At 46.7% G+C, this 26,589-nt stretch overlaps 1 protein-coding gene across 4 annotated transcripts in view; it reads left to right on the forward strand.

The window, feature by feature from the left end:
• The window catches only part of VPS13D (vacuolar protein sorting 13 homolog D), a 247,335-nt gene that overhangs the window by 193,246 nt on the left and 27,500 nt on the right, over nt 1–26,589 (forward strand). For all 4 annotated transcript variants that reach the window (XM_060088995.1, XM_060088992.1, XM_060088993.1 and 1 more), the window contains one exon: nt 2,506–2,701. In XM_060088995.1, the coding sequence (XP_059944978.1) occupies nt 2,506–2,701 (196 nt within the window). The remainder of the gene's footprint in view (nt 1–2,505; nt 2,702–26,589) is intronic.

Consider the following 26,589-nt stretch of genomic DNA (forward strand, 5'->3'; position numbering starts at 1 on the left):
GTGGCCCAGACGTTTCTGAGTCTTGTATAAATGCACCTTCACAGGGGTTATAAATCCTTGTGCCCAAGAGATGTCGGAGATGGCATGAGCCTGTTAAGTCTCTGAATTTGTCTGAATTCTGGTTTTTAATGTTTCAGTCTGACTCATTTGCCTTTTGTTGCATCAACAACTTCTCAGCATGGCGTTGAAGGCCCCTAGGAAAGTAAACCCAGCCAGCTCTTCCCTCCACTGTCCCCCAGCCACACTATATTTCAGCCACCCAGAGCCATGTCCTGCTCCCCAGACGTGCCTCCAGGTCCTTGATCACTCATGTTTCTTCTGCCCTCCCCTTCTCTGCCTCACTTCCTTGCCTCTCGTAATCCTACTCCACCTGCAAGTCCCAACTCAGATGACGTTTGCCCAGCTCCACCGTCCGCAGTTAGAATCGATGATGATTTGAGCACACAAGGCAGTCTGGGTTGTGTATGTAGCTAGCTCTGTGTGTCTTGCTTTCCTGATGGGCTGCGAGGGCCGGGAGAGCATAAAGACCGCCTCTCGTCATGTTTGTACTTGGGCAGAGCCTCACGTGATGCCTGGCGTATAGCTCATGCTTAGTAGTGGTTGTCAACTGAACTGTTGGTACCAGATTCTTAGGAGTAGTCTGAAGCTATCAGAAGTTATATCAAGGTTAATCAAGTCTTGATTGTCTGCATTTGGAGGAAAAGAGAAGGAATAGACATAATAGAACATCATGTTTTTCTTAGTTTTTGTTTATCAGGTTTCCTAATGGTGAGGACTGGATCAAAATGCCTCTGCTTTTCCTCAGCCTGCCCAGCTGGAAAGCGAGCAGCCCCCAAGGAGACTGGGGCACGAACCCGTGCCCCCTGCATAGGCAGGCGGACTCTCAACCACTGCGCCACCAGGGAAGCCCTGTTTTTTTTTTTTAATGAGTATAAAGTGCTCTGCTATGTGTACTTGTCTTTATCTGTCCAGCATCCTTGTGATACAGAGAGAAAGCATGGCTGTCCTCACTTTTTAGATGGACATACCAGTGTGCCAAGAAAATGAGTGATTGGCTCAAGGTTGTAAAATCCCTTCCAACCAAGGATCCTTCAGATAATATGTACAACACCTCCAGGAGCCAGTTAGGCCATTCTAAGACCAAGAACCAGTGGCCTCATCCAAGGAGGACCCGAAAGCAGTATCCTAGAGAGAGATCCTTCCTTCAGGATGAAAAAAAACCCTTAAAAGATAACAAGAACCAGAAGCAATTGAATCTCCTTGGTTTAAAAACTGGGAGTCTTGCTCCATTCTCCCTGTAGGCCCTGCTTGACCCAGGTTTAGTAATGTTCTGTCTCTGTCATGAGCTTTGTTCAAAAGTTTGGGAAAGGCAGGGCTTCCCTGGTGGCGCAGTGGTTAAGAATCCGCCTGCCGATGCAGGGGACACCGGTTCGTGCCCCGGTCCGGGAAGATCCCACATGCCGTGGAGCGGCTGGGCCCGTGAGCCATGGCCGCTGGGCCTGAGCGTCCGGAGCCTGTGCTCCGCAATGGGAGAGGCCACAACAGTGAGAGGCCCGCGTACCGCAAAAAAAAAAAAGTTTGGGAAAGGCATATTGCCTCGCTGGAGCAAATGGACCCAGGATGCAAAAGAAATGTTGTGAATTGTTAGTACATTCTCACCCAGGGAATTTCCTTTACCAATCTGTCTCACTAGAGCTGAAGCGTCTAGAGAGTCCTCATACCCCCACTGTCAAAGGGTAAACACCCTGTGAGTGTCCCTGGCACAAATCCTGGAAGTGCTTCTTCCCTGCAATGCCTGTGTCCTCTCCAGCCTTTGCCAACTTCTGGCCACTTCTGAGGCTCTTTAAGGTCACTGTTGTCAACTTTCAAAGTGTTGGGAATGTCTTCTTGACTTAGGTTGGTCTTTTGAACGGGCTGCCTTGAGGATCCCTGCTGACTTTGGCAGCTTTGGGGGTGCCCTTCATCAAGGCTTCACCCTTTACTCTGATCGCCTGCACCTGTTTCAGCAAAGTGTGCAGTAGCTTTACCCCATTTCAGACATTTGGTGGTGTTTGCCAGTCACACAGTATTCTTTGAAAACTGAGGATTTATATTTAGTCATCTCTCCACCTTATGTTTTATGGGATCCCAACTTTCCCCAAGGGCCCTGTTTGCTAGTCTGTCGATTTAATCCTGCGTCTGCACCCTCTCCTGATTGCCCATATGCTATTCAAGCTCTGGAATTAAAAAGTAGTCACTGTTAACCTCTTAGCTTTTCTTTGATTCTTTTAAACGTGAAACGCGCTTTACTTCTGACCAATACGTAACGTATGTTCTCTGACTCTAAACTCGGCAGGCAAGTCTGCCGCCTCCCCATCTTGAGTTGGCCTGCCTGTGGCCTATCAAGAGATTGACATTATGCCCCTAAGTTTACCTTGCCAGGTGCATGGAATTGAGGGGTTTGTCTTTAAATGCTTTTGCTTTTGTCCTTGGCCAGCTTACAATAGCCCTTGTCTTTTCTGTTAGGTATCATTGGTGGACTGACCAGTGTTATCACCTCAACGGTGGAAGGCGTGAAAACAGAAGGGGGTGTCAGCGGTTTCATATCTGGCCTTGGGAAGGGGCTTGTTGGCACTGTAACCAAGCCAGTGGCAGGCGCCCTGGACTTTGCATCAGAAACAGCCCAGGCGGTGAGAGACACAGCCACACTTAGTGGCCCCAGGTCAGTGGTGGTCGGAGGAGTGGCTCGTGCAGTTTCCAGCCTGAGTCTGCTGCCTTTCCTGAGCCATACTGATGTGTTGAATGCTATACTTTTTCTGCCTTAATGATGTGATTTTTAAAAATTTGAATACATGTAACTAAAATTTCTGACCTGCCTAATATAGAGGCATGAAAATGAGGCACAAAAATCTGGCATGAGTTTTTCCAGATCTATATTTATATCTGTATCTATATCTACATGTACTGGATATGTGTGTGTGTGTGTGTGATGTTTTTTTTCATTAGAGGAGTCAGAAATACGATTGGATCCTTACACACGTCCCCTGTTCACCAAACGAACTAGACCCCTACATGCCCATTAAGAATACTCTCAGGGGCTTCCCTGGTGGCACAGTGGTTGGGAGTCCGCCTGCCGATGCAGGGGACGTGGGTTCGTGCCCTGGTCTGGGAGGATCCCACGTGCCGTGGAGTGGCTGGGCCTGTGAGCCATGGCCGCTGAGCCTGCACGTCCGGAGCCTGTACTCCACAATGGGAGAGGCCACAACAGTGAGAGGCCCGCGTACCGCAAAAAAAAAAAAAAAGAGAGAGAGAATACTCTCAGGCCATAGGCTGTGTCTTGCTCCGAGGCCCCATGGCGTGGTTTGAGAATCCCTGCAACTGCGGTTCACCACATGGGTCTGTCCCTTCTTAGCTCTCCTTCCACTTGAAAGTGCCAGCCAGTTCCCCAACCTCATAAAGAAACTCCCCAAGGAAGTTGGCAGTTCTTCTGTGGGATGCTGTCTTGCCTTGATACCAGCTGAGACAGGAAATCAGTGGCAGCCCATATGGCTCCAAATCTCATAGAATCCAACAACTTTAACTTCGCTGTTTGTGTTAGTGGCCTATTTTAGCCTCCCTTTTTCAGAGTGACTAATTGGGGATCTTATCAACAAAGGGTATAATGAATGTTACAGTTCCCAGCCAAGCTGGACTCCACTTAAGCCCAGAAGGATTTCGCTGCTGCCTGGTTAATGGATATTCCCTGAGTGAATCAGTGTCCCCTTTTAGAACGCCTAGGGCCTGGGCCATGTCCACACCCTATCTCTCCCTCAAATAGGATTTGAAGTGAAATCGTCCCCAATTAAAATGAATCCATTTTCTGTCACCAGGAAACCTTACTGATGACACATTACTGCAGTAGGGGAAATGCTTAAGATTGTAGACTGGGACCACGTAATATGTTCTGCCAGAGTGTCTTCCATCTGGAAGCAGCTGCTTTTTTAAAAAAGGATCTGTAGAGTTTACTTTAGTTAATTTTACATCCTCTTCTCAGACACAGAGCTGAAATAATCCTTGAGTACATTTTGAAGCATTTATGGAGTTGGGAAGAGGGGCAGGAGGGAGCCTTCAAAAGTATTTCCAGTTAGTTTTTCCATGTCTGCTCAAAGCCCAAGAAGTCTGCCGCAGGTATTTTGTTAGGACAGTAAGACCTAATGAAGCGTGAGTAAAGCGGAAGGCCCCTAAGAATTCCAGAAGATCCATCCTCATCCTTAAAATCCAAGAGTGGTCAAGGGACTGAGTGAGTTGTTTCCAAAAGGGTCTGAGGTACATGTGTTAAATTGAGAAATATTATTATTTTGCGCTGTAAACTCGAATGACGTTGACCAGAAAGAAATCACTTGCATTTTGTACACTGTCAGTCTGGAAATCTTGATAAAGTTTTGCATATTTTTTAGGGCGCAAGATGGTTGCTGCAGAAAGGTGGTGGTGTCATTTTTACCAGTTGTCTGGCTTTGCTGTAGGAGGTTCTGTTTAGTGTCAGTCCGTGTATATCTGTCACTCATTCATTTTTTAATGAGTAAATATTGATTGAAAATTGCCTAAGAACTCAGGGTTGGGAATATAACAGAAAGCAAGGCTATCCCTAGTCTCAAAGGACTTCCAGTCAAGCGGGGCAACACACATAAAACAAATAATCATATAAATAATAGTTTGCTAAACTTGCAATAAATGACACAGGAGATTTACAGAGTGCTGTGAGACTGTATAATTAGAGAAGGCAAGAAGTAGAAGGTTTGCTAACGTGGGGTCAGTGGGGTCAAGGAAGGCTTTTCTAGGGAAGTGATATTTGAGATGAAGCCTGAAGTTAGAAGTATGACTTGGCCAGGTGAAGAGAAGAAAGAATCACCTTCCAGGTAAAGGGGTGCAGAGAAGCTATGCAGCTTGTCTCAAAGCGACCAGCAGTTGGGCAGTCTAATTCAAGTGCCCAGAACGGCTGTCTTATAGTCACCCACTCCTCCTAGAAACAAAAGCTCTAGTGATGGGTGAGGGGCAGCCAGCTAGCCGTGGGCCTACAGACACAGAAGCTCAGAGCGGGGGGCATTAAGCTGCTGCCTGTCCTCTCTGTCCCTGGAGGAGCCAGTAGTGGGAGAGCCAAGGCTGCAGTTACCACGTGCTAGACCTGTGAACTGAGGGCCTCAGAGAAGCTTGGCCCTTTACCCTTCATTGCACTGAAAAGGCACTACAGATTCTTCGGAAACTCTTTAACCAATTTCCCTTAGTCCATTCGTCTAGATCCAAAAGTAGGCTTATTAACGAGGAGACAAGCACTAGAGAGAAAAGAGCACTTGACCCTGAAAGCCATAGCCCTCGGCCCCAGCCCCCTCACCTGTGAGCTTTGGGCCCTTGGTCAAGCCTCCTAGCCTTTCGAAGCCTCTGTTTCTTCCTCTATGAACAGGGATAAATATACCTGTTTATTTATTCTATCTCTCAGAGGTTTGAAGCCCAACCAGAGTTATTTTAATGTGGATGCTATAAAGAACTATAAAATGCTGGGTGATATTATTTTTGAAGTCACATTAAAGGAGCAGAGAGATTTTTTGCAGGTGGAGAAATGTTGCAGTGCCTTAAGGGTTTGTTCTGATGACACTGTGATCTCTTAGGAACGTACTAGCTCTACCAAGGGATAAATCACCCTGATTTCTTGGAAGTGAGTTATAACCATCTCCAACCATCCCTGTTGATTGAACAGGATCCAGGGGTGTTACTCAGGGTTTTTCCCCACTGTTTAGACAACAGGGACTAAGTAATGATTTGAAGGGATTAGAAGTGAGGTTCTGACCGAGGGCTGACCTGAGCCCAGGGACTGAGCCAGCGATAGAACCCAGGAGTCCAAGGGCTCTGCCTCTGAGTCCGCTCTTGGAATGAGACTTTCTGCTTCCTTTGTAATATTTCATCCAAGTGAGGGCTTCGATCTTAGCATCTATGTTTTAACTGACCCAAATTTTAAGCAGATGATAGCAAAGTAAGCCATAAAACTGTGGAAGGCTATTCCTTCCAGTAATCCATCTGAAAAGTGGCCTTACAGGAAATATTGGCTCCTTTTTGTGTTTATTTGAACACGATTTTATTTATAGGGAACCCCCCCCCCCGAACTTGAGTTCTTTTAGATTAAAATACTTCCAAGTTCCTCTCCTTGTTGGAGTGTGCAGGAGTTCCAAGAAGACAGCCACCTACCTTTTCCCTGAAATTTCCATGCAATCTAACAGTTCTTGGGAAGGCAGGTGGGGGTGGGGGAGAGGAGAGGGTGGAGGACAGCAGAGCCTTTGGCCTCAACATGAATGCTGTGGACCCGTATCCCCTGCTGCATTTGTTAACTGTACAAGTATGTGTGGTTTGGAACTGAAGGAAGAAGCCTTTTCCAAGGCAACGTTCTGCTGGCTCAGGTTGCATCTTCTCGTCTCCGTGTGTTGAGCCACATTTGTCTGTTCCCAAGTAAAGTTTATGAAAATGGCACCGATGCAGCCACACTTGTGGTGCCATTGAAGTCATGTAGACAAGCCTGCCACCCTTCAGGAGACCAGGCCAAAGCAGGGCACCCGCTGGGCTGCACGTCCAATTCTCTGTGTGTGTGGTGGTATTTGCTGGTAGCGTTTAAAAAGATACTTGGGTAGAAAGCCTCAGAGCAGCAAAAACACCATGGAAAAGAAAGAAAGGTCTGACCCTGAGCTATTTATTTGCTTGTTTATTTCTCTGAGTACCATATGTCGTACCCTTGGGGTCGCGTGACGTTTCGAGAAAGTAGCAGATGAAGATTTATGAAGCTGGGCCCCTGGGGTTTCCTCCAAAATATTTCTTCACCTTTTTCGTCAAGACCCAGAACGGGGGGGAGAAGAGGGAGTTGGCAGAACATGAAATATTTAAACTAATTTAACAAAGCTCAGGAGTGTGGGGGCTTATCTCATTATTTAAGTTAGATAAGGAGGAAGGGGGAATCTGAAGGATAATGATAGATCATGGTTTAAGAACATAGCATCAGGACTCCGATAATGTTCTGGAATCCCGGGACCCTGGTATTGTGCACGTAGATGTAAACTCCAGTTGCTCTGAGAGCTTTTGAGTCACCATTTGGTTGGTTTCACAGAAAAGATTTACGGTGGGCATATTTGACTTCTTCAGTGCACATACTCCCAAGACACCATCCAAAATCTGTTAGAGACTTTCCACTAATGGCCTCTTAGATGTGCAATGGAAATGGATTTTTTTCGGGAAAAACCCTTTTTGTTAGTGTTTGCATCTTACCCATGACTCTCCAGGATGAAAGGTCATCCGAGCCTGAATGCTGTCAGGTTGGACAGGTGAGAAGAAAATCAGCAAAGGGCATTTCGAGAAGGCTTCTCCTGCCCTTCCAGTCTCGTCTGGCAACACTGCTCTGAGAGCAGCCGTTTGCCCTTCTTGGTATCATACATAACACATCAAGCAGCATTGGCTTGAATTGAGCCTTTAGGGAACTCCCAAAGGTAAAAATCGAATACACATTTAAATGTTTGTTAGGCTATACCAGAGCTCTCCGTTCTTTCCACCAGCGTTTCCTTCTGAGGCACAGCACGGTGGACCGACGCCCCATGGATCTCGAGGCAGAGGCAGTCCAACATGTCCTGGAAAGTTTCTGCTTCATCTTAAAACTGTAAATGAACTTTACGGCTTATCCCATGCTTGTTTTAATAGGGTAATGTTTTAAATCGCTACCCAGTAAAACTAAGCATTCAGAAAGATACACCACGTCATCCTGTAGCTATTGCCTCCTGCTCATTTAAGAAGTACAAGATACCCCTTCCAGACGAGTTCTGTAGACCCTCACAGCATCGATAGAAAGCCGTGGTTGTTGGTGTGGGTGAAAAGCAAGAGCCTAGTACAGGTTGGACCCTGAGGCTCTGTTTCTCATCTTCGGGCATATCTGTCTGCTGGCTTGGTAACCATCTGCTGGGGCCATGTTGACATGTCAGTTTTATCATGGGAAGGAACGCGATTTCAGTGAAACTCAAAAAGTACTTTTGCATCCGGCTGAAGGGAAGGGACTGTTCATATCTCTCCTGTTATCCAAAAGTGGCCCTGTGGCTCTAGGGACAGCCCCTCTGTCTGTCTTCTTCTCACCCCTGGGTGTGAGGTGAGAGCCCTGTGTTCTCACTTCCCGATCTTGCCACACCAGGCCTTTCCCAAGAATGCTTGAAGGTAGATGGATCCTTCTCTCACTCCTCCTGAGCAAACCCAGAAGAAGAAACAACATTCAGAGCTGTGCTAATGATATACGATGTCTCACTCGGGTCTGAAATTAAGCTGATGAAGTTACAGGATAAGACATTTCTAAGAAACATCTTAACAGTCCTTCATGCCTTATAAGTTAAAATTTCTCTCACAGGAACACAAGCAGAGAAATCTTATTTTCTAAGACAGACTTCTTCCCTCTTGCTGAACTCTAAATACTGTATTCCCCTTTCACTCAAAGGCTCCAGACGATGCCATTCTCATTATAACTTATGGAAAGCTCAAATCTGTTGATGGAAAAAAAAAAGTGTGTGTGTTCCTGCACACACATATTTGAGAAAAGCCTTTCCATTTCTGAAATCCCATGACTCATTTTTATGCAAGATTATCTGTTAGGGAAAAAAACCACTTTTTTGGTCATGGTACATTATTATCGTTTCTAGAAAGGAGAGCATCTATTTTTTGCCATTTTTGGCTTGCAGAGATGACTGACTTCATGGAAACGGCACTACCCTGCTTCCAAAAGTAAAAATAAATTGAATTCAGGCATGTACATCTTTGAGGTACAGTCCTGCTATCCCAACTAGCAGGTCTTTGCTCAAAGAAAATAGAATGGGAAGTGTGATTGCTTTCTGATTTTGATTTCTTCCATTTAAACATTAACTAGTCGGTCTAGCCCTTGTACCTGTAGTCCCTTCCTTGTTCAGTGACTTGATTTTTAAAACCCTGGAATGACACCCAATCTTACATACATAAGGTATGCATTTGAGATTTTTGCTTTGAACTTCAAGAGAAACAGGAGTGTATTTCTTCCTGAGAAAAATTTATATTCTCTGTATTAGAGAAGAATGAAAAGCCATTTAACTGTTGGTGGAATTCCTCTGCAAAGGCATTAGGTTTACTTATTCTTAGATTTTGATGGCAATCCTATGTCTTTCAAATGTTTTCCCTTACAGAATCATCCCTCTTGGCCCAGGATGAAATTGGAATCTCCCTTAAAGAAAGGATTCAGGTCTGAGTTCCTATCCCCTGCTCCCAGAGAGCTTTAGCCAGTAAGAGAATTCTGAGATCGATAGAGGACATATGGGCTAGCAGAGAATTGAAGACTGTAGTATTGTTTTACAAGTGAAGGCTTGTAATCTTTGGTGGAAGAAAAGGTAGGTTTGGGTATTATTAACCCTGAGTTTCCTTGCCCCGATACCTTTATCTAGCACTCTTTTGCCAGACTGCCTCTCAGAGACAGACCTTTGCTAAGTTTCTCACTAATTTGTCAAATGGGGTTGGGAAATGAGATTGAACTAGTAAAACATTTTAATCACAGTCTACCCTAAAAGAAAGTTTTATTATATTGGGCTTATGTAACTCAAATCAGGTTAACAGTGTTACTTTACTCACCTGTATCCTTAGTGGATTTACTTTAATACGCAGAGGAAACTGATTTCCAGTTAGCACAAGATTTATACATATGGGACCTTTTAGGACAAAGGTTCTCAAAATAGGGTCTAAGGACCCCTGGGGAACCCCCAAACCTTCCAGGGATCTATAAGGTCAACCCTATCTTTATATATTTATACATCCATTCATATGTCGATATATAGATGAATAAACAACTATTTTTATCATAATATTCTCTAATGAATGTACGGCAGAGTTTTCCAGGAGCTACGTACACAATGTGTGATATTACAACAGGTTGGCTGTAGAAGCAGATAAGAGAATGCAGCTGTTTTCGATTAAGTACGACTTAAAGAGATTTGCAGAAATGTAAAACACTGCCGTTCTTCACACCCTCCTGGGACTCCATGAATATACCACCGGTTAATATACCTCTCTACCTGGTTAATTTCCTTGACAAGCTAGTCTATTTGAAACTGTGGTGATGATCCATCATCCTGCTGATAAATAGCACGTATCGGCAATGGTGGATTAATGCGGATCAAACTGTAGGAGCCGCTGTAATGTGATGCTTCAGTTTGGCTTTGTGCCAACGATTGTCAGCCCTCCTGGTTTGCTCCTGACTTTTACTGGGTTTCTTGAAGGAACAGTTGGAAAGATTTTATCACACATCAGAAAGACCTCTCACAATAATTTACCTAATTTAGTCCTTCACCTTAACCTACTATCCCAATAAATTTTAACTTCAGCAGCATGGTAAGTGCACAGCAGATGACTTCAAAGTGCAAAGGTCCATCTTGTCAAAAGGCCACTCGGTTGTGTTAGCAGTGCCCTGAGCTTGTTCAGGAAATCGAGAAGGCATATCTCTGTCAGACGGTACTTGGCAAAAACTCAGTTTTCCACCCTAGCAAAGTTGGTGAGCAGGATAAACCTACAATATTTAGATAAGCTCCTTTGAACTCCTTGTGGAAAGCAGTTTTTATGAGGCAGTTCTTCTGTGTTCACACCAGAGACAGCTCCTAGTAGATTTTCCCCAAACATACTTCAAACGTAGACAATGGCAGGGGTGACCCAAGCTGTATCATAAAACCCAGGGACTGCTGAAAACTTCAAAGGAGAGTCAGAGCAGAACTTCACCTCTCATTATGAGGAGGATGGGTCACAGGAATCCTGGCTCACCCTGGTGTCTTGGGACCGGTTGAATCCAGTGTAACCTCACTGAATACTTCCAGGATGAACAGAGGACAGGGCTCTTCGTTCCCCTGGACTTTACCGAGCTACTCCAGGAGCACAGTTAGGGTAGCGAGACTGGCACCTGCCCACCTGCCAGGGCATCAGGAGGCCAGATTACCATGTGCGAGTGCCTTCATACCCCTAGTGAAAAGATGCGAACCTCAGAGAGTTTTTATGTTTTCGTTTGAACTATTGAGGGGCCCCATTAATTCAGTTAATGAGTTTGTGATATTCAGACCTGATTGCTTAGTGAGCTCTCTGGTTTCACGTGTAGGCGAATTGACAGTAGAAGTTCATCAGGTGGTGAAGCATTGACCTCCTACTGTATTCCAGGCATGTAATAGGTATTAAGTACCCAAAAGAGTTAAATCCTTCAGGACAGACTGCTGTGAGGAATCTTCCAGATTCTTGAGAAATCATCAAGCTGTTTGTGGGTTAATATTCTTGAATTACTCTTACACGTCCATTGAAGCAAGTTGCCTATGGCTTTCTTGAAGTACCCCTTTATTGGTGATTTGACTTGCTGTTTGTTCTTAAAAACACCAAAACTGCATTTGTATGTCGGTGGTGTATATGGGGTGGTGTGTGTTGGTGTATATTTGGTAGTTACAGGCACTTTTCCCACATCATTAGGTCTGTCACAGCCCTTTCAAAACAAATCATTATCATTTTACTGATTGTTTACAGTTGGATAATTATCTCTTGATTTTTCAATTATTCTTTCCACCTTAAACCTATTTACTGAATATTCTTCAGTGCCTGCAGTTAGTAAGAGCAGTGCTTTTAAAAAAATCTATCATGTTGACCTTAATGATCTCATTATAACTCATTATCTTTTTGTCTTTTCAAATTGAAGTTTATTTTCTCAGAGTCCCTGCATGCCCGCACTTTCAGAAGTCAAAGACTCCTACGTGTGTGAACTCAAAACCCAGCAGCCAACTGCCCCACCCCACCTCTTCCCCTCTCCCCTGCAGGCAGCCACCTCCAGCATTTCTGGCTGTTTCTTCAATTGGAGGCGTTTTCCTCTGTGTTTCTAAAAGAAAAAAAGTGACCGTAGTGCCCGTTTCTTGATGTCATTTGACTTCCTACTGCTGTCCACACATGTCCCCCGCCCCCTTCACGCCCCACTTTTCAGTATACTGTAGTTACACCATCATTTTCGGGTAAGTCAATAATTCCATTTTTACATTATTACGGCTATGTAAATAATATTCCCAGTGAAGCCATGTAGGTTACTAGGATTATGTTTCCCTTTTGGTTTAACTTTGTAGTTTGTTTTTTCCCCCTAGAGTCAGTAACCACTTTTATTATTGTTTGCTTAGTTATATACACACATTCCCAATTTATCCTCAAACTCTTGTCTGCTTTCAGCTTTTTTTACTCTGAGGTTAGTAACTCCTTTTTAAAAGATTTTTTTGTATCTGCCTCTTACTAATACATCTATACACTCTCCTGTATATGCTTAAAAATGTATTTAGTAATTAATTTATCAGTTACATGGTTTTCCTTAGAGTGCCTTCCCCTAGCTGCCCCTGCTCCTATCCGGATGGCCTGCTCTCTAGCTCCTCTGTAGAGCGAGCACCCTTGTTCTCTCCTGAGTTTCCTTCTCCTGTTTGTTTGTTTGCTTGTTTGTTTATTTTTGGCTGCGTTGGGTCTTCATTGCCACGTGGGGGCTACTCTTCGTTGCGGTACGTGGGCTTCTCATTGCGGTGGCTTCTCTTGTTGTGGAGCACGGGCTCTAGGCACGTGGGCTCAGTAGTTGTGGCACGTGGGCTCAGTAGTTGTGGCTCAGGGCTTGCGGGCTCAGTAGTTGTGGCGCACGGGCTTAGTTGCTCTGCGGCATGTGGGATCTTCCTGGACCAGGGCTCGAACCTGTGTCCCCTGCATTGGCAGGCGGATTCTTAACCACTGCGCCGCCAGGGAAGTCCTCTCCTATTTGTTTGTTTTGGTCTTTTTCTTTCACGAATAGAGACAGTTCCCAGATGTTTGATGATTCTTGACTAGCTGTTCTCCTATTTTAAGATGAGGCACCGGTCAGCAGATTGAGGGCTCCCTGTGTGGGGCCCGGGGCCTTGCCGTGAAGGATCAGGTTGGGGGGACCTGTAGATGCTCATCTTCTGTGGAGGAGGAGCAGGCTGGGCTGCGGGTGGGAGAGGGCCCTACAGGTCTCACTGCTTCTTATACAGACTTTCACCCAGTCTTCCTGTTTTCACCACCTCGCAGACAGGCCTCCCTGTTCCTCCCTGATGCCCCAGGCCCTCAGAGCTCTTCGGTGCCTCCGTCTTTCTGAAATTTAGCAGTTAACCTACTAATTAGCTCACTGCTTTGTGGCTGCTACTCCCTCAGGCTTACATCTCAGCACCACTTGTCCATCTGCTCTTCAGCTTCTAAAATATTGTTGACACCTTCTCTTTATCCTTTTGGATCCGTGCCACCTGTATCCCTTTGCTTTCGCTTTAGAGGGGTCTCTGGACTCAATCTGTCATATTTAATCAGAAGTTCTATAATTTAGATTTTTCATTAATTCATTCATCTTTTCTTGATGTCGTTTCTCCTCCACATCCAGCTAGTAGCTCAGAATTAATGTGGTTTTCCTGAAATCCATATACATTGTTTCTGCTAAAACATTCTTTGGAGTTTCGTGGTATTAATAAATAATAATATTGCCAACATTTTTAAACCTTTACTATGAATGTTTACTATGTCCTGTGTACTTTACATGTATTATCTCATTTAATCGCCATGACAACTTTTGAACAACATCTGCTTAGGCGGTCAGCGGCCCTTCTTTCCCAGGAAGATTTAGAACGCATCTGGAGAGAGGTCGTTGCTAGTCCCAACCCCGGCTTTACGTCTGGTATTGGTCTTTAATCTCTCATTCCGTGTGTTGTAAAGAAACAGGTTGTGGAAGGCTCTTGTCAGATCCTGGGAACATGAAAGAAATAGCACACCCCACAGTAGTGACATGGCCCTGTCCCCACCCCTCGCTGAACCATAAAAGCTATTCAGAGGGGCCCGGCAGCTGGTGAGCAACTGTACTTAGATCCTGGGTGCTGATGGGTGTTTTGTAGTTTCCAAGGGAAAGTTGCTGAAAGCTTTCTTATCTTGACACGCCAAGGGCAAGAGGTCTTTCTTCAAAGAGAAGCCCTTGTTTCAGAAAGAGACGTGGAAAGAACATAAAGTCACAGGTCTTCCCCAGTTCTGGAGAAGAAGCGGGAAGGAGCGCTGTGGAAGCCAGTGTGAAAAGAAACCGAGCATTTGCAAGGATCAGGAAGGGGCTCCCGGAGCACTGCTTGGTTCCCACGTCTGTAACACGAGGTCAGAGGGCAGCCCTGGGTGTGAGTCATCTCACTGCTATTTCTTAGCTGTGGCCCAGAGCAAGTTTTTCCCCCTTAACGTCTCCAAGGTGAGATTCCTTTGACTCATGTGGAATAGGAATAATAATGCCTACCTCAGTGGGTGGTTATATGGAGTAGGTGACATAATGTATATAAAGCACTTAGCCTGACATGTGGCGTGTAATTAGGGCTCCAGAAATGGCATCTGTGTCAGTATTCTCTCTGAATATGGGATGTTGAGCGTAAGTAAAACAGGGATTGTATCTTTACCTCTTACTTATAGCCGGTCCCTGAAAACTTGCCAACCACTTGCTATAGTGCTAAGATGAGAAATTCATGTGCCTTGCTGCGTTTTTGTCTTTCCCATTCTCTTTCTTCACACAAAATGGTTAAATTCAGGCCTACAAACCTGTGCTTGTTACGTAGTTAGAATTCTGGGTGGAGGAACTCACCTGGGCTCTCAGACTTGGTGTATGAGAACCCCACTGGAAAAGGTGTGCAGAGGCCACGAACTTGCTCTGAACCCGCTTGTGAAGAGCAGGTGATCCCAAACTATTGTTAGTGTCTGCTGTAAATGATATGCCTCTGGGTTCGAGCAGAGTTCAGCCAAAAGCCCCACATGACATGGAAATCTGTCCTGGAGCCAGGTTTGTCGGGTAAAAGTTATGTAGCGAATGTCTCCAAACATTGGCATCTGTTGTCTGCCAAGGGTAGGACAGCCGAGAATGATAGAGTGCTTACGGAAATTCGGATGGGGCATGCGACCCTGTGATAGCTGACACACTGTTTCAGGCCACTGTTGCTCACCCAGCTCTTCTGATAAACAGCTTTAAAAGCATTACGTGGTTTGGAAAGCATTCTTCAAAAACGGTTATATTTTCCAGACGCATGACAGTCCACTGTTTAGTATTGTTGAAGGGTTTTGAACTGTAGAGTCAGATCCCCCTTCAGTGGGGCTTTTGGAACTGTGGGGGGCTTATCTGTCTGACTCCTACCAGGACGGTCCCACAACAGTGTTATCATGTAGGTCGGGGTCCCCTATGTCTGCTCCAAAAAATAGAAGTGTTCTTGGGTTCAGGACTAGAGTTTAAAGGGATTTAGACTCTTTCATCTCTGGCTGGACGTGATGGGCTCTTTAAAGCACTGCTTTCGCCACGCACCCATTTGTTCATACTTTCTGCATAATGAAGGTAGGAGATGACTTTGGATATTATAAGGAGCCTTTGAAAATGAGCTTTCTCTAGATGATAAATGCTCATTTCATAATTCATTTCAAAAAGCACTTTCCCATTTGTCCTATTTCCAGAAATTTAGCTCCTTTAGGAAATTCTGAGTGTCACTGGGCAAGGAGGTGGCTCATGGGGGAATAGGCAGTGCCCAGGCTGGACAGTGCATTTGGGACGTAGACTTATGTCGACCATGTGCTAAATACAGAGTACTCTAGTGACAGATTTTTAAGACACTTTTACTGAAGTCTAATATACGACAGGGGTTTTGTTTTGTTTTGTTTTGTTTTTTAAGTTTGGGGACAGGATTCATGAGGTTTTAATTCTTATTCCCAAAATGCAATGGTGGAGCTGACAGAGTGGCCCGGAACATCATTCTGATTTATCGTGTTGAAGGGCCAGCAGCTCACATTCTTTCAATGATGTCAGTGTAGGATCAGTTCCTCCTTGACTCGCGTCTCTGTGATCAAAAGAACCTATCTGGATGTTCCCTTTGGGTGCTGGAGAGCGTGGCCTCTTGGCAAGAGAGCAGGATTGTGAAGCGTGAGACCAGAACCCTGATTCCAGCCCTGACGCTACTTGGCTTTGTGGCCTCCTGCAAACAGCTTTTCATCCCCTCCTCAGGTCAGTCTTCCCACTTCAAAGGGAGTGAGGGTCAGCCTTGCCCTGGTCATGTCTGCGTGGCTGAGGGGTGACTCCCTGGAGGAACGGCACAGAGGCGGCTCCCTTAGGCTGGCCCCGCCACCAGGAGGAAGCTGGGCACTGGGACGAAGAAAGCCCAGGCAGGACATATGAGCTCTTGATACCGTTTTCTAAAAATAAAAAGGCAGTAGGTGAATGTGAGGCAGTGTGTACCTAAACTATCCCTGAGCAGCCCTGGGCCCAGCCTTAGCCCAGCGGGCTTAGCACCGTTCAGGTCGGTTACATCTCATCCCCTGCGGTGTGGACTCTGTGGCCAAGTCTGCACTGTCACTGCTTCAGCCCTCCCTCTGACTTCCCCTTGGGGAAACTAAAGTGCCCCTAGGGTGACAGGCTAGGTCACACGGGGGAGTATGTGAGGATGGCCTACATAGAACCCCTTATAAACGGACCACTTCCCACACGCCCAGTCATCACAGAGCTACTTGAATGTTCACAGTTTCTTTTAGCTGATGGCCAAGAAATCAGTGTTTAAAAAAAAAAAAACCCAAAAACCCTTGACAGAAGCCATTTTGCACCAAGAGTGGATGTGTGTGGTGTGAAACAGCAAATCTCAAAACGTATTTCCCAAACTAGTATCAAGTTAGTACTTCTTAGCCCTGTCCACAATGCTAGAATAAATAGTCCAGAAAACACAGAGGAGGGAGGTGTGTGGAACCGGGAGTCCACGGATGGCAGCTCTGGGCACATGTACTGGCTGTTGCTGCTGCATCCTTTTTGTAAGCAACTTGTGCTCCCGCATTTTCAGCGTCTGGCCTTGTTGTTTACTTATGATTGGTCTGTCCTTGGAATCTGGTCATCAAAGTGACCCCAAGATGGAGAAAGTCCAACAGGAAGTAGGGGCATCCAGGTCACTGCTCATAAGTTCTCAAAGTCTGTCCTGGTTCATAACTGAGTCTCATTCTCAGGCATGGGTCCAGTTTTCCAAATTTTAATGTATCAGAGAATACTGACGTACCTGGGCTCAGGATGGGCCAAAACTAAAGCCCTCAGGAGCCCTTCTGTCGTGCACTGACACCTGATGGAGACTGGATTCATTTATGAGTATTCGTGTAACCTGTGATACTGTGTGTGCAAGCGCTCTGTCGATTGTCCTGGGGGATGTGAGGCATTATTATGACGAAAGACTGAATTGAACCCTACACTTGTATATGAAAAGCTAGAGACATTAAATGGATGACACGTTTTTCTTGAGGATTTCCTAAATTAGCCCACCTCGCTTTTTCTTGCCTCTTCTTTCCTGACTTTAGTGGTTCCCTATAACCTGTATTTTTAACAAACCAGTACAAATAGTGATTCTCAATAGCAAGAGACAATTTTCTGTGACCCATTCATGCCATGGCACCTCCTACCTACGCAAAAAAAAGGTGCTGGAGGCTTTGGAATGACAAATTCATGAGCGCATCTCTAAACATCAACACAGTGGATAAGGAAGCATTGTGAGGAAAATGCACGAATGCAGTTTCCGTTCAGACACACATGGTTACCTTGAATCAGGAAGCACGACTTTCACCTTCAGATCGATTCAGGGTCTGATACGAAATAGACCACTGACTTCAAGAGAGTCTATCAAAGAAGTCTGCCTCTGCACAGAACTGGAAAATGCCTTAGTGCCTGTCGTAGCTGGTATGGGATTCCTGGGTTTATTTTTAAACAAGCTTGGGCCCTAGAGTAGGGTTGCCTAACAGTGGCTGAAAAGACAAAACTGGCAGGAGAGCACAAAGTCCCCTCAAAGGCTTTCCCACCCGACCCTCTTCTTCCTGTCTTTGGTTTGGTTTGGGTTTGGGGTTTGTTCTCTCTGTGCCTCTTACTCCTGCTCTCTCTATTATGCTTGGACCTTGGTTAGAAGAGTTCTAGTGACCATCCCAGACTCCCATAAGTCAGCCCAGTAGCCTCGTCTTTCAGGTGGACTGGCTGAGGCACAAGAGACGTACATGATGAACCATGGCCTCACAGCTCATCCCTTGGAGAGCCTGGATTCAGCTCCAGGATGACTTCCCTTCCAGCCATCAGATGGCATCCCCTGGAAGGAGCTGCCTTACGAGCTGCTCCAGGATTGCTCTCCGGTCCGGTTACACTCAAAACTAAAGTGAAGTCCCATCTATCTGGCTGCTTGTTTAACCCTTGTACACAAGTCAGAGATGCTGAAGATCATGGATGAGAGCAAATGGGCAGACTCTGCAGGTCTAACGCGTGGGACCTTCTCCTGTTTGATTCCAGGAGACCCAGTCCCCGGTGGACACGGCCCCTCCACAGCACGTGCGCACGCGCATTCACGGACAGTGCGCCCATATCCTGCCCTTGTAGCCAAGGGCCTGAAAAATACGTTTACTTTTTCCTGTATTAATGTTAAAAGTAAGACCGGCTACTAGTCAGTGTTTACATTGCCATCCCCTATGGGACCTGGCAAGACTGGAAGATGCTGTAGAGCTGTGGCTCCTTTTGATGTCTGGGCTGTACTAGGGGCCAGCGCGCCTCCTGTGGTACCCCAGCATCCAGGGTTTCCTGGGAGGGGCGCCGCAGGGGGGCTTGGCTGCTGCTTCAGAGAAGGCTTATCAGAGATCAGACCGAAGGTTTTGCTTTTGTGAGAACGAAGTGCGATGGTCCATTCAGGAGCAGCTCGGGGCCTCCACGTAGGGGCCCAGGGCCTGCTGGGATGGGGTTTTACACTTGGGCTGTCCTTTTGCCCTTCCACTGAACTCTTTTCATTTCAGTCATGAGCAAACAGTCAGCGCCTGAACTAACAACCCCGCAGTCCTCCGAAGCACGGCTGGCTTACAGTACCGAACAAAGGGAGGGAGGGCCGCGTGGGCCGGCCCAGGCCGAGGAATGCGGCTTCAGGGTTCTGCTCCATAAATTTAACCAGCACGACGAAAAGGAGATAATATGAGCCTTCGTGATGATCTGAAGGGGGAGGTTCTGTGTCCCATTGATTGCGGTCTGGCCCAGGGCCAGGCCCAAGCCTGACCGACAGTTGAACCATATCGTTAAGGCGTGTAATACAGCTCGAGTCTTGTACTGCCGCCAATGAGTACATATCCACAGGGCAAAAGTTTATAAAGAGTTGAGGCTGTCCTGTTTAACCCTCTCACACTGCATGTAATAGACCCAGCTGCCATTCAGAGCTTGCCCATCTGAGGTCATACAGGAAAGCCAGCACGTTTCTTTTCTTCAAACAGAGCTGTCCAGGACTGGGGAGAGGGAAGAGGCGCTGTCTAGAGAGGGTCAGGGCACAGCGCTGCTTCCCTCCCGAAACGGAGCTGAGCTGCCTGCCACCTCCCCTCCTCCCCGGCCAGAAACGGGACACCTCAGGGCTTTATTCAGAGTAGCTCTCTGTTTGCAGGATAATGTTGCTGAAGGAAACGGGGCTGACACAACAGGAAACCTACCCGTCTCCGAGGAGGCTGCGCTGGTGGCAGAGGTGGTTGGATGCCGACGTTGGAGCGTTCCCGTCGAGTTGCTGAGACTCCGGAGGGTTCTGTCGCTTCCCTGCCGCCCAGCCTCCTCGAAGGCTGGTGATAGCCTCACTTTCTGGCTTTCCACCGCCGAGCCCAAATGCTAAACCAGAGCAGGTGGGAGGCTGTCCCATGGAAAGCCTGTTAGCCCAGGGTGCTGACTGTCAGCGGCAGGCCGCCCTGTGGGGCTGCTGGCCCTTTATCAGGGGGCAGGGCCTAGAGAAGCCTGGTCCTCACAGTAATGCTGCACTGAGTAAATGGACAGACAGACAAGGCTTGGGCATAAGTACAGTCATAAAGAAAGGGCTGTCTGTCTTCAGAAGACCCGAGGAGAAAAGTTGGTTAAGGGAGTAGTTTAGTCCTAGCCATCAGCCAGTTGCATCCTTTGGCCAAACTGGGAGCCTACCTGTCCTTTGTGCTGTCCAGCAAAACATGTATTTCTGTCCTTCCAGATAGCTGCTTGTCTGCAGTGGACAAGACATCTTAGGTGGATGCCCGTGCTCTGGATGGCGATGCTCCAGATTTTGAATGTGTACTCATGCCACACACTGTTTTAAGCATTTTACATGTATTACTGTTTAATCCTCCAACGACTCAGTGAGGTGGGTACTGTATTTTCCCCATTTTACAGATGGGAAAGTTGAAGCACAGAGAAGTTACATAACTTGTTTAAAATCTCAAAGGTAATGAGAGAGGGAACCAGAATTTGAATGCTGGCAGTCTGAACGCAGAGCACACACTCCTAACTTCTGTGCTGCTTCTGGATCATCTCCTGGTCTCTTCCATCAAAAGGCTCTGTGATTTAAACCTGAGGCCTCTTACCCAGTCTCTCAGATCCACTTCCTTTTGATTCCTTTTTTTTGACTGTGTTGGGTCTTTGTTGCTGTGCGTGGACTTTCTCTAGTTGGACTGAGCGGGGGCTACTCTTCGTTGTGGTGCGTGGGCTTCTCATTTGCGGTGGCTTCTCTTGTTGCAGAGCACAGGCTCTAGGCGCGCGGGCTTCAGTAGTTGCAGCATGTGGGCTCGGTAGTTGTGGCTTGCAGGCTGTAGAGCGCGGGCTCAGTAGTTGTGGCACACGGGCTTAGTTGCTCCGCAGCATGTGGGATCTTCCTGGACCAGGGATCAAACCCATGTCCCCTGCATTGGCTGGCAGATTTTTAACCACTGCGCCACCAGGGAAGCCCCCCTTATGACTTTTTTTTTTTTTTTTTTTTTTTTTTTTTAATAGGCTCGCTGGGGCTAAGAAGCACTATCTTTTTTATTTATTTTTTTTCCTGTACGCGGGCCTCTCACTGTTGTGGCCTCTCCCGTTGCGGAGCACAGGCTCCGGACGCGCAGGCTCAGCGGCCACGGCCCACGGGCCCAGCTGCACCGCAGCATGTGGGATCTTCCCAGCCCAGGGCACGAACCCGTGTCCCCTGCATCGGCAGGCGGACTCTCAACCACTGCGCCACCAGGGAAGCCCCATGACTTTTTTTTTTTTTTTTTTTTTTTTTTTTTTTTTTTTACGGTACGTGGACCTCTCACCGCTGCGGCCTCTCCCGTCGCGGAGCACAGGCTCTGGACACTCAGGCTCAGTGGCCATGGCCAACGGGCCCAGCCGCTCTGCGGCATGTGGGATCTTCCCAGACCGGGGCACCAACCCGCGTCCCCTGCATCGGCAGGCGGACTCTCAACCACTGCGCCACCAGGGAAGCCCCCCACCCCTTATGATTCTTGAATGTGGAGGGTGGGAATTGGATATCTGCCTATGACCCAGAATATTTGGGGAAGGACGCTAAGGCAATTAGTGAGGGAGGTGCTATAAACCCTAGACCTCGCAGCCTGAAGGGTGCTTATTATCACAGACTCTCACCCCTACCGGCCTAACCCAGAAGTGGCAGGCGGTGTGCCTGGAGAATCAGGCCGCCAAGCGTTGTGTCCAGGAGCTGTGCTGTCCCTGTGTCTCTTCTGTATCTCAGCCCCTCCCCAAATGATGATCCTTCCAAATTCAGAATCTCTACTTTCACAAAATAGCAGTCACACATGCGGGTTCCAGCTTGTCTGTGCTCTGCCATCCAGCCAAGGCTATCTTCACCAGCTGGTGGCCTGGGAACTCTGAACGGGACACAGTATAGGAAGCCTTGGAAGGAGAAGAGAATGTCCAAGTATGTGCTCAGCATGCTGTAACCTTCTTTTGGTGGCCGAGGATAACTTCTGTTTATTTTGGTGCTGGGGGGCCTGCAAAAAGAGTTCTAGAGGTAGAAGAGACTAAAGGGCTGGCCACTGTCTGAGATTGCTGGAGTCTATCTAGTTAGGCTTCCATAGTCAAGGTGCTTTAAAATCCTAGAAATAGACTCTGGTAGTCCCTGGATGGAGCTAACTCCATGGTTTGGACTCCATGAAATGATTGCTAAACCCACAGTTTAGAAGGCCTTGGTAGTACTGGGTGTCTTTTAATGGGGCACCTATTTGGGGGTTCTCTTTGAGCTCATTCGGCATCAAGGAGCTATGCTGTGGCTGGTCTTTGGGGATGTGAAGAGAGAGAAATGCTAGGGGGGAGTGAGTGGTTAAATTGTAGGAAGGAATTCCGCTGCTCTTTTGAATTATTTTTGTTCCGTTTACCAATGATTAAAGATGCCATGAGGTGGCCAGATGATCCACGAAGCGGGATTTATAGAGATGCTTATCTGCAGAGATCGTAAGACAGAGAGCACTAGAAAGTTCCAGCACTTTATGTAACATGCAGAAGGAAGCCTGGTCTGAGCTGCTTGCATCTGAGCCATCCTTCGGAAAGGCAGCAGCACAAAGCAGCAGCTCAGGAGTCACCTCTTGGCTTATGTGTGACTCACCCTCCTTTGTCAGCATCAGGGGTGTCCCAGGCCTACCTGTTTCTCTCACCCCGAGGAACTTGTTCTTTGGAAAGCCACGTGCCCGCCCTCGCTAACTGCCTCTGCCCCCAGGTTCAGAGGGAGAAACAATCTCTCGGCGGACAGGAGCGGCTGGAGGAGGGGGTCGTGTTTGTTTTTGTGTTAGCATGGCAGGAAGCAGTGTCGTGGCCTCTGCTGCACTGGACAGGCTCCCGGATGCACCTGCTCTTCCCAGAGGCCCAGCGAGGCCCAGGCAGGAGGGCCAGCGCCCACTGCTGCCTGGTCTGTGGTGCTTGCAGGCTTGTGTCCCAACGCCTGGGGAGGCCAACTGCAAAGTGCAGGTGGTGGAACACGAGCAGTGGCTGGCCCCAGATTGGGGGTGGGGGGCTTTACTCTGCTGTCCCCTCTGTCTGAAAGGGTCTAGCTTCTTTCCCCTCTGCCTCCTTGGCTCTCAGCAAGTTCTCCCACATTTTGGATCCACATTTTTTTCTAGTCCTGTAGAGGAAAGCCCCGGTCCAGTGACTCACGTGGACTCAGTCTCCTTGGCTCTTGTTTCCTAGGAGAACAAGTGCTCTGAAGGTTTGGTGCCGGCTCTGACCCAGGGCATGAGTCTGGTTTTGACGAAGGCACAGAAATGCACCTGAGATGACCCCCAAGTCCTCTTCTTTCTTTCATTTTTTGATTTCCCACCACCTGGACCATTAAGTCTGCTTTTAAAGGGGGATAGGGAGAGGAGAACATTTCAAAGCAAAGCTGATTTGGTCTCTGAACCAGCTTGTCTTCTAGGTTGTACTTCACCCTGATGAGAATCAGAAAGGACAGTCTGTAAGCCCCTGAAATGCAATTTCCAGTGAAACACGAACTTCACTCTAGGGGCTCTGCAGCTGGAGAGCCTCACAACCAGGTCCAGATGTTCTCTCTCCCTGCGTTAGCAGGAAGGGGATTTTGGGCAAGCTGGGAGGCGGAGTGCTTTTGCTTTTACCCATTCTTGGAGTACCCCTTTTGCAATTGGTGTCTTGCCTCCCGGGGCTCTTTAGGGTAAGTGCTGTGAGCACCTGGGTCCATTTTGGCCCTACCTCCCCCTCCTCCCCTCCCACTCATTGCTCCGAGCTGGCCAGTTACCACAAGCAAGGGAAGACCTCTCTCCTGCTCTTCAGGTTCAGAAAGCAAGACAGTGCTGGAAAAGTAAGTTAGGTGGGGGCTGGGAAGGAGGCTGCCTGCAGAGGACCCTCAGGTTAACAAAGCAACATCGATTCCCCCCGGTGCCCACCCCCGCCCCGGCCGCCATCGAGTATAGCGTGGAGCCATGCCTCCCAGTCCTGGGAGAAGTAATAGTAATGATCGAGTCATGGCCTTTCCCCTGGGGAAATCTTCACTCAGACCACCTCTTACCCAGAAGAAGGCCATTTCAGACGAAGCCTGGCCATACTCACTCCTTCTTTCCTAGTCTGCACCCAGCCCATGCTTGTCCTACAGTATGCGATCATAGAAATTTGTACTCATGCTTTGCTTCTTAAGTGCGCTTTAGACATTTTGGTGTTTGTGCCTGACTCTTACCTGAATCATCTTTTTAAAAAGTAGTTCTATCGTGTGAGTTTAAAGATATGTACAAACGTGAACTGTTCTGAAAATCCAAGCAGTATGTGAGCACTCACAGTGTATACACACTGTTCCCAGAACCTTGCACAACTTACCTCTTTAATTCTTACAGCAAGTCAGTGAGATTGGTACTATTATTCCTATTTTTAAAAAGAAAATAAAAAGAACTCAATCCCTGGGGCTTCCCTGGTGGCGCAGTGGTTGAGAGTCCGCCTGCCGATGCAGGGGACATGGGTTCGTGCCCCAGTCCGGGAGGATCCCACATGCCGCGGAGTGGCTGGGCCCATGAGCCATGGCCGCTGAGCCTGCGCGTCCGGAGCCTGTGCTCCGCAACGGGAGAGGCCACAACAGTGAGAGGCCCGCGTACCACAAAAAAAAAAAAAAAGAACTCAATCCCATTGGCCATTAATAATCACCAAAAGGCTAATAATGTCAACCCTGCCAGATATCTCGGTATGTGTGTATATATGTGTGCATGTGCACACATGCACAAATACATATGTATATAAGACTTTAGGTGAATCATATAGGCACAGCTATTGATGCCGAAGCAGTAAATTATTTTTAACATTATGTAATATTAGTAAATCATTTTTAACATTTATGTAATAGTAAATTGCACATATACAGCAATATCCTTAGCTAGTCCTTTATTGAGGGATGTTTCCAAATTTTTGCTATCATAAGCATCTTTTACATATATCTTTCCACTTGTGTATAATTCTCCCTTTAGGGTAAATTTCTAAAAGTAGAATTCCTGGGTGAAGGGTAAATGCGCTTTCTATTTTGAAACACATTAGCAATTGCCTTCTAGGAAGTGGAAACAATTTGTACTCCCACTCTGTGTGCTTGAGAAGGCCCTTTTCTCCAGCCCTCCACCAGCGCTGGCTATTCATTCATTCAGAATTCCATCAAGAATTTTATGAAGTAGATACTATACTAAGAGCAAGGCATTATTCCTCTTTTAAGTCTCTGCCAACCTGAGAGGGAACGTTTCAGTGCTACTACTTGCATTTCTTCCATAACTAGAAGAGTGTTGCGTCATCTTTTCATATTTCATTTGGCCACTTGGAGTTCTTCCTTTGTGAATTATCTGCGCATATTCTTCACCCCGATCCTTTTTAAACCCTCGAGGTCAGAATCTGTCTTCCTTTTTAGTGTGCTTGTTTGTGTTTATTTGCATCCTGTCTTGGTCCTACCCTTCCAGTAGTTGTCATCGTATCAGTGTCTCGTCCACACTGGTACGTATCTTTCTTCCAAATATTTAGGTAATTTAGACTAGTCACTTGGTGAATTCCATTAATGAAGTTAAAGTCTGCATCATGGCTATAAAAGGAGAGTTGACACTGCTTACTGCTCTTCATTTCCTTGCTTCAGCGTGAAGAACGAGGCTTCAGTCAGATGTCTTTAGATTGTATGTGGTGTGGTCTGTTCACTGGCTTTTATCTTATTTGTCTCCTCCTGTTTCTTAGTATTTATTTACTACCCGTTCCTGTGGTAAAATTTGGCAGGTTAGTACTGATGCTGTACATAGTTGTATTAATAAAAATCTTGCTCTGCCTTTAGGCGGGGCCCTACTTGAAGCCAGGCCTTCCCAGGAAGCCCATCCTGCCCTCTTAGTGTGTAGGGCCAGGCCTCCTTAGTTCTCCCATCACTGAGATGTGGTCTAGGTAAGAACACCTTATCTTCCCAACTGGATTGTAAGCTTCTTGAGATCATGTTATTGCCTTCTTTGGTATCCCTGCAGTATCTTCAGAATGCTTAACACAGTGATGACCTCAGACTATGTATTAAAGAGAGTTTTATCAACAGTCATGCTGATAAGAAGTTTACTGTGTCCATAAAGACCCAAGATCAAGTTTGATTTTGCCACTTACCAGCTGAGTGGCCTTGGTCAAACTTCATAATCTCTCTAAGGCATGGTTTTCTCCTCTGTGAAATCGAATACTAATAAAACACCTCCTTATAAGAATGTCTTGAAGCTTAGAGTCAGCACTCAATAAATGCAGCTATGGAGACAAACTGTGAACCCTGGTGACCCAGCACTCTTAGTCCTGGTGTCTTGCCACCTAAGGTTGATGGGAAAATGCAGATGTCAGAGAGCGAGTGGAGGTGGCAGTCTGCTGTTTTTCCAAAGAGTATCCTTAGAGGTTCATGTGCTCTTCTGCTTAAAGACTCTTTGTTGAGTCTGAATGTGGTTATTTTTTCCAGCACGGAGCCTTGTAATCATTCGGGGACTCAGAATGATGCCACACGTTTAAAACGTGCCGATTTCTTCTTATGCTCTGCCAGTTTTTCTTAATGGTAGCATGAGTGCCTGCACGCATGCATACAGATGTGCACGTATGTACGTGCGTGCAGGCGTGTAAAATGCTTGGAAGAAATAAAAGACGGGATCAAATTTTGCCTGGCAGAGCAACTAACATCTCTAGTAGCCTCTAAGCATTTTCCCAAATGGACTTTAATTGGTTTCCTTCTGTTCTATTTTTATTTTGTAGTCATTTTAATGTATAGGAAGCCAACTCCTTCAAATGAGACATTTTATCATTAAAACATGTTATTTAATTTAACC

This window comes from Mesoplodon densirostris, chromosome 2, assembly GCF_025265405.1.
Source record: "Mesoplodon densirostris isolate mMesDen1 chromosome 2, mMesDen1 primary haplotype, whole genome shotgun sequence".
NCBI lineage: Eukaryota > Metazoa > Chordata > Mammalia > Artiodactyla > Ziphiidae > Mesoplodon > Mesoplodon densirostris.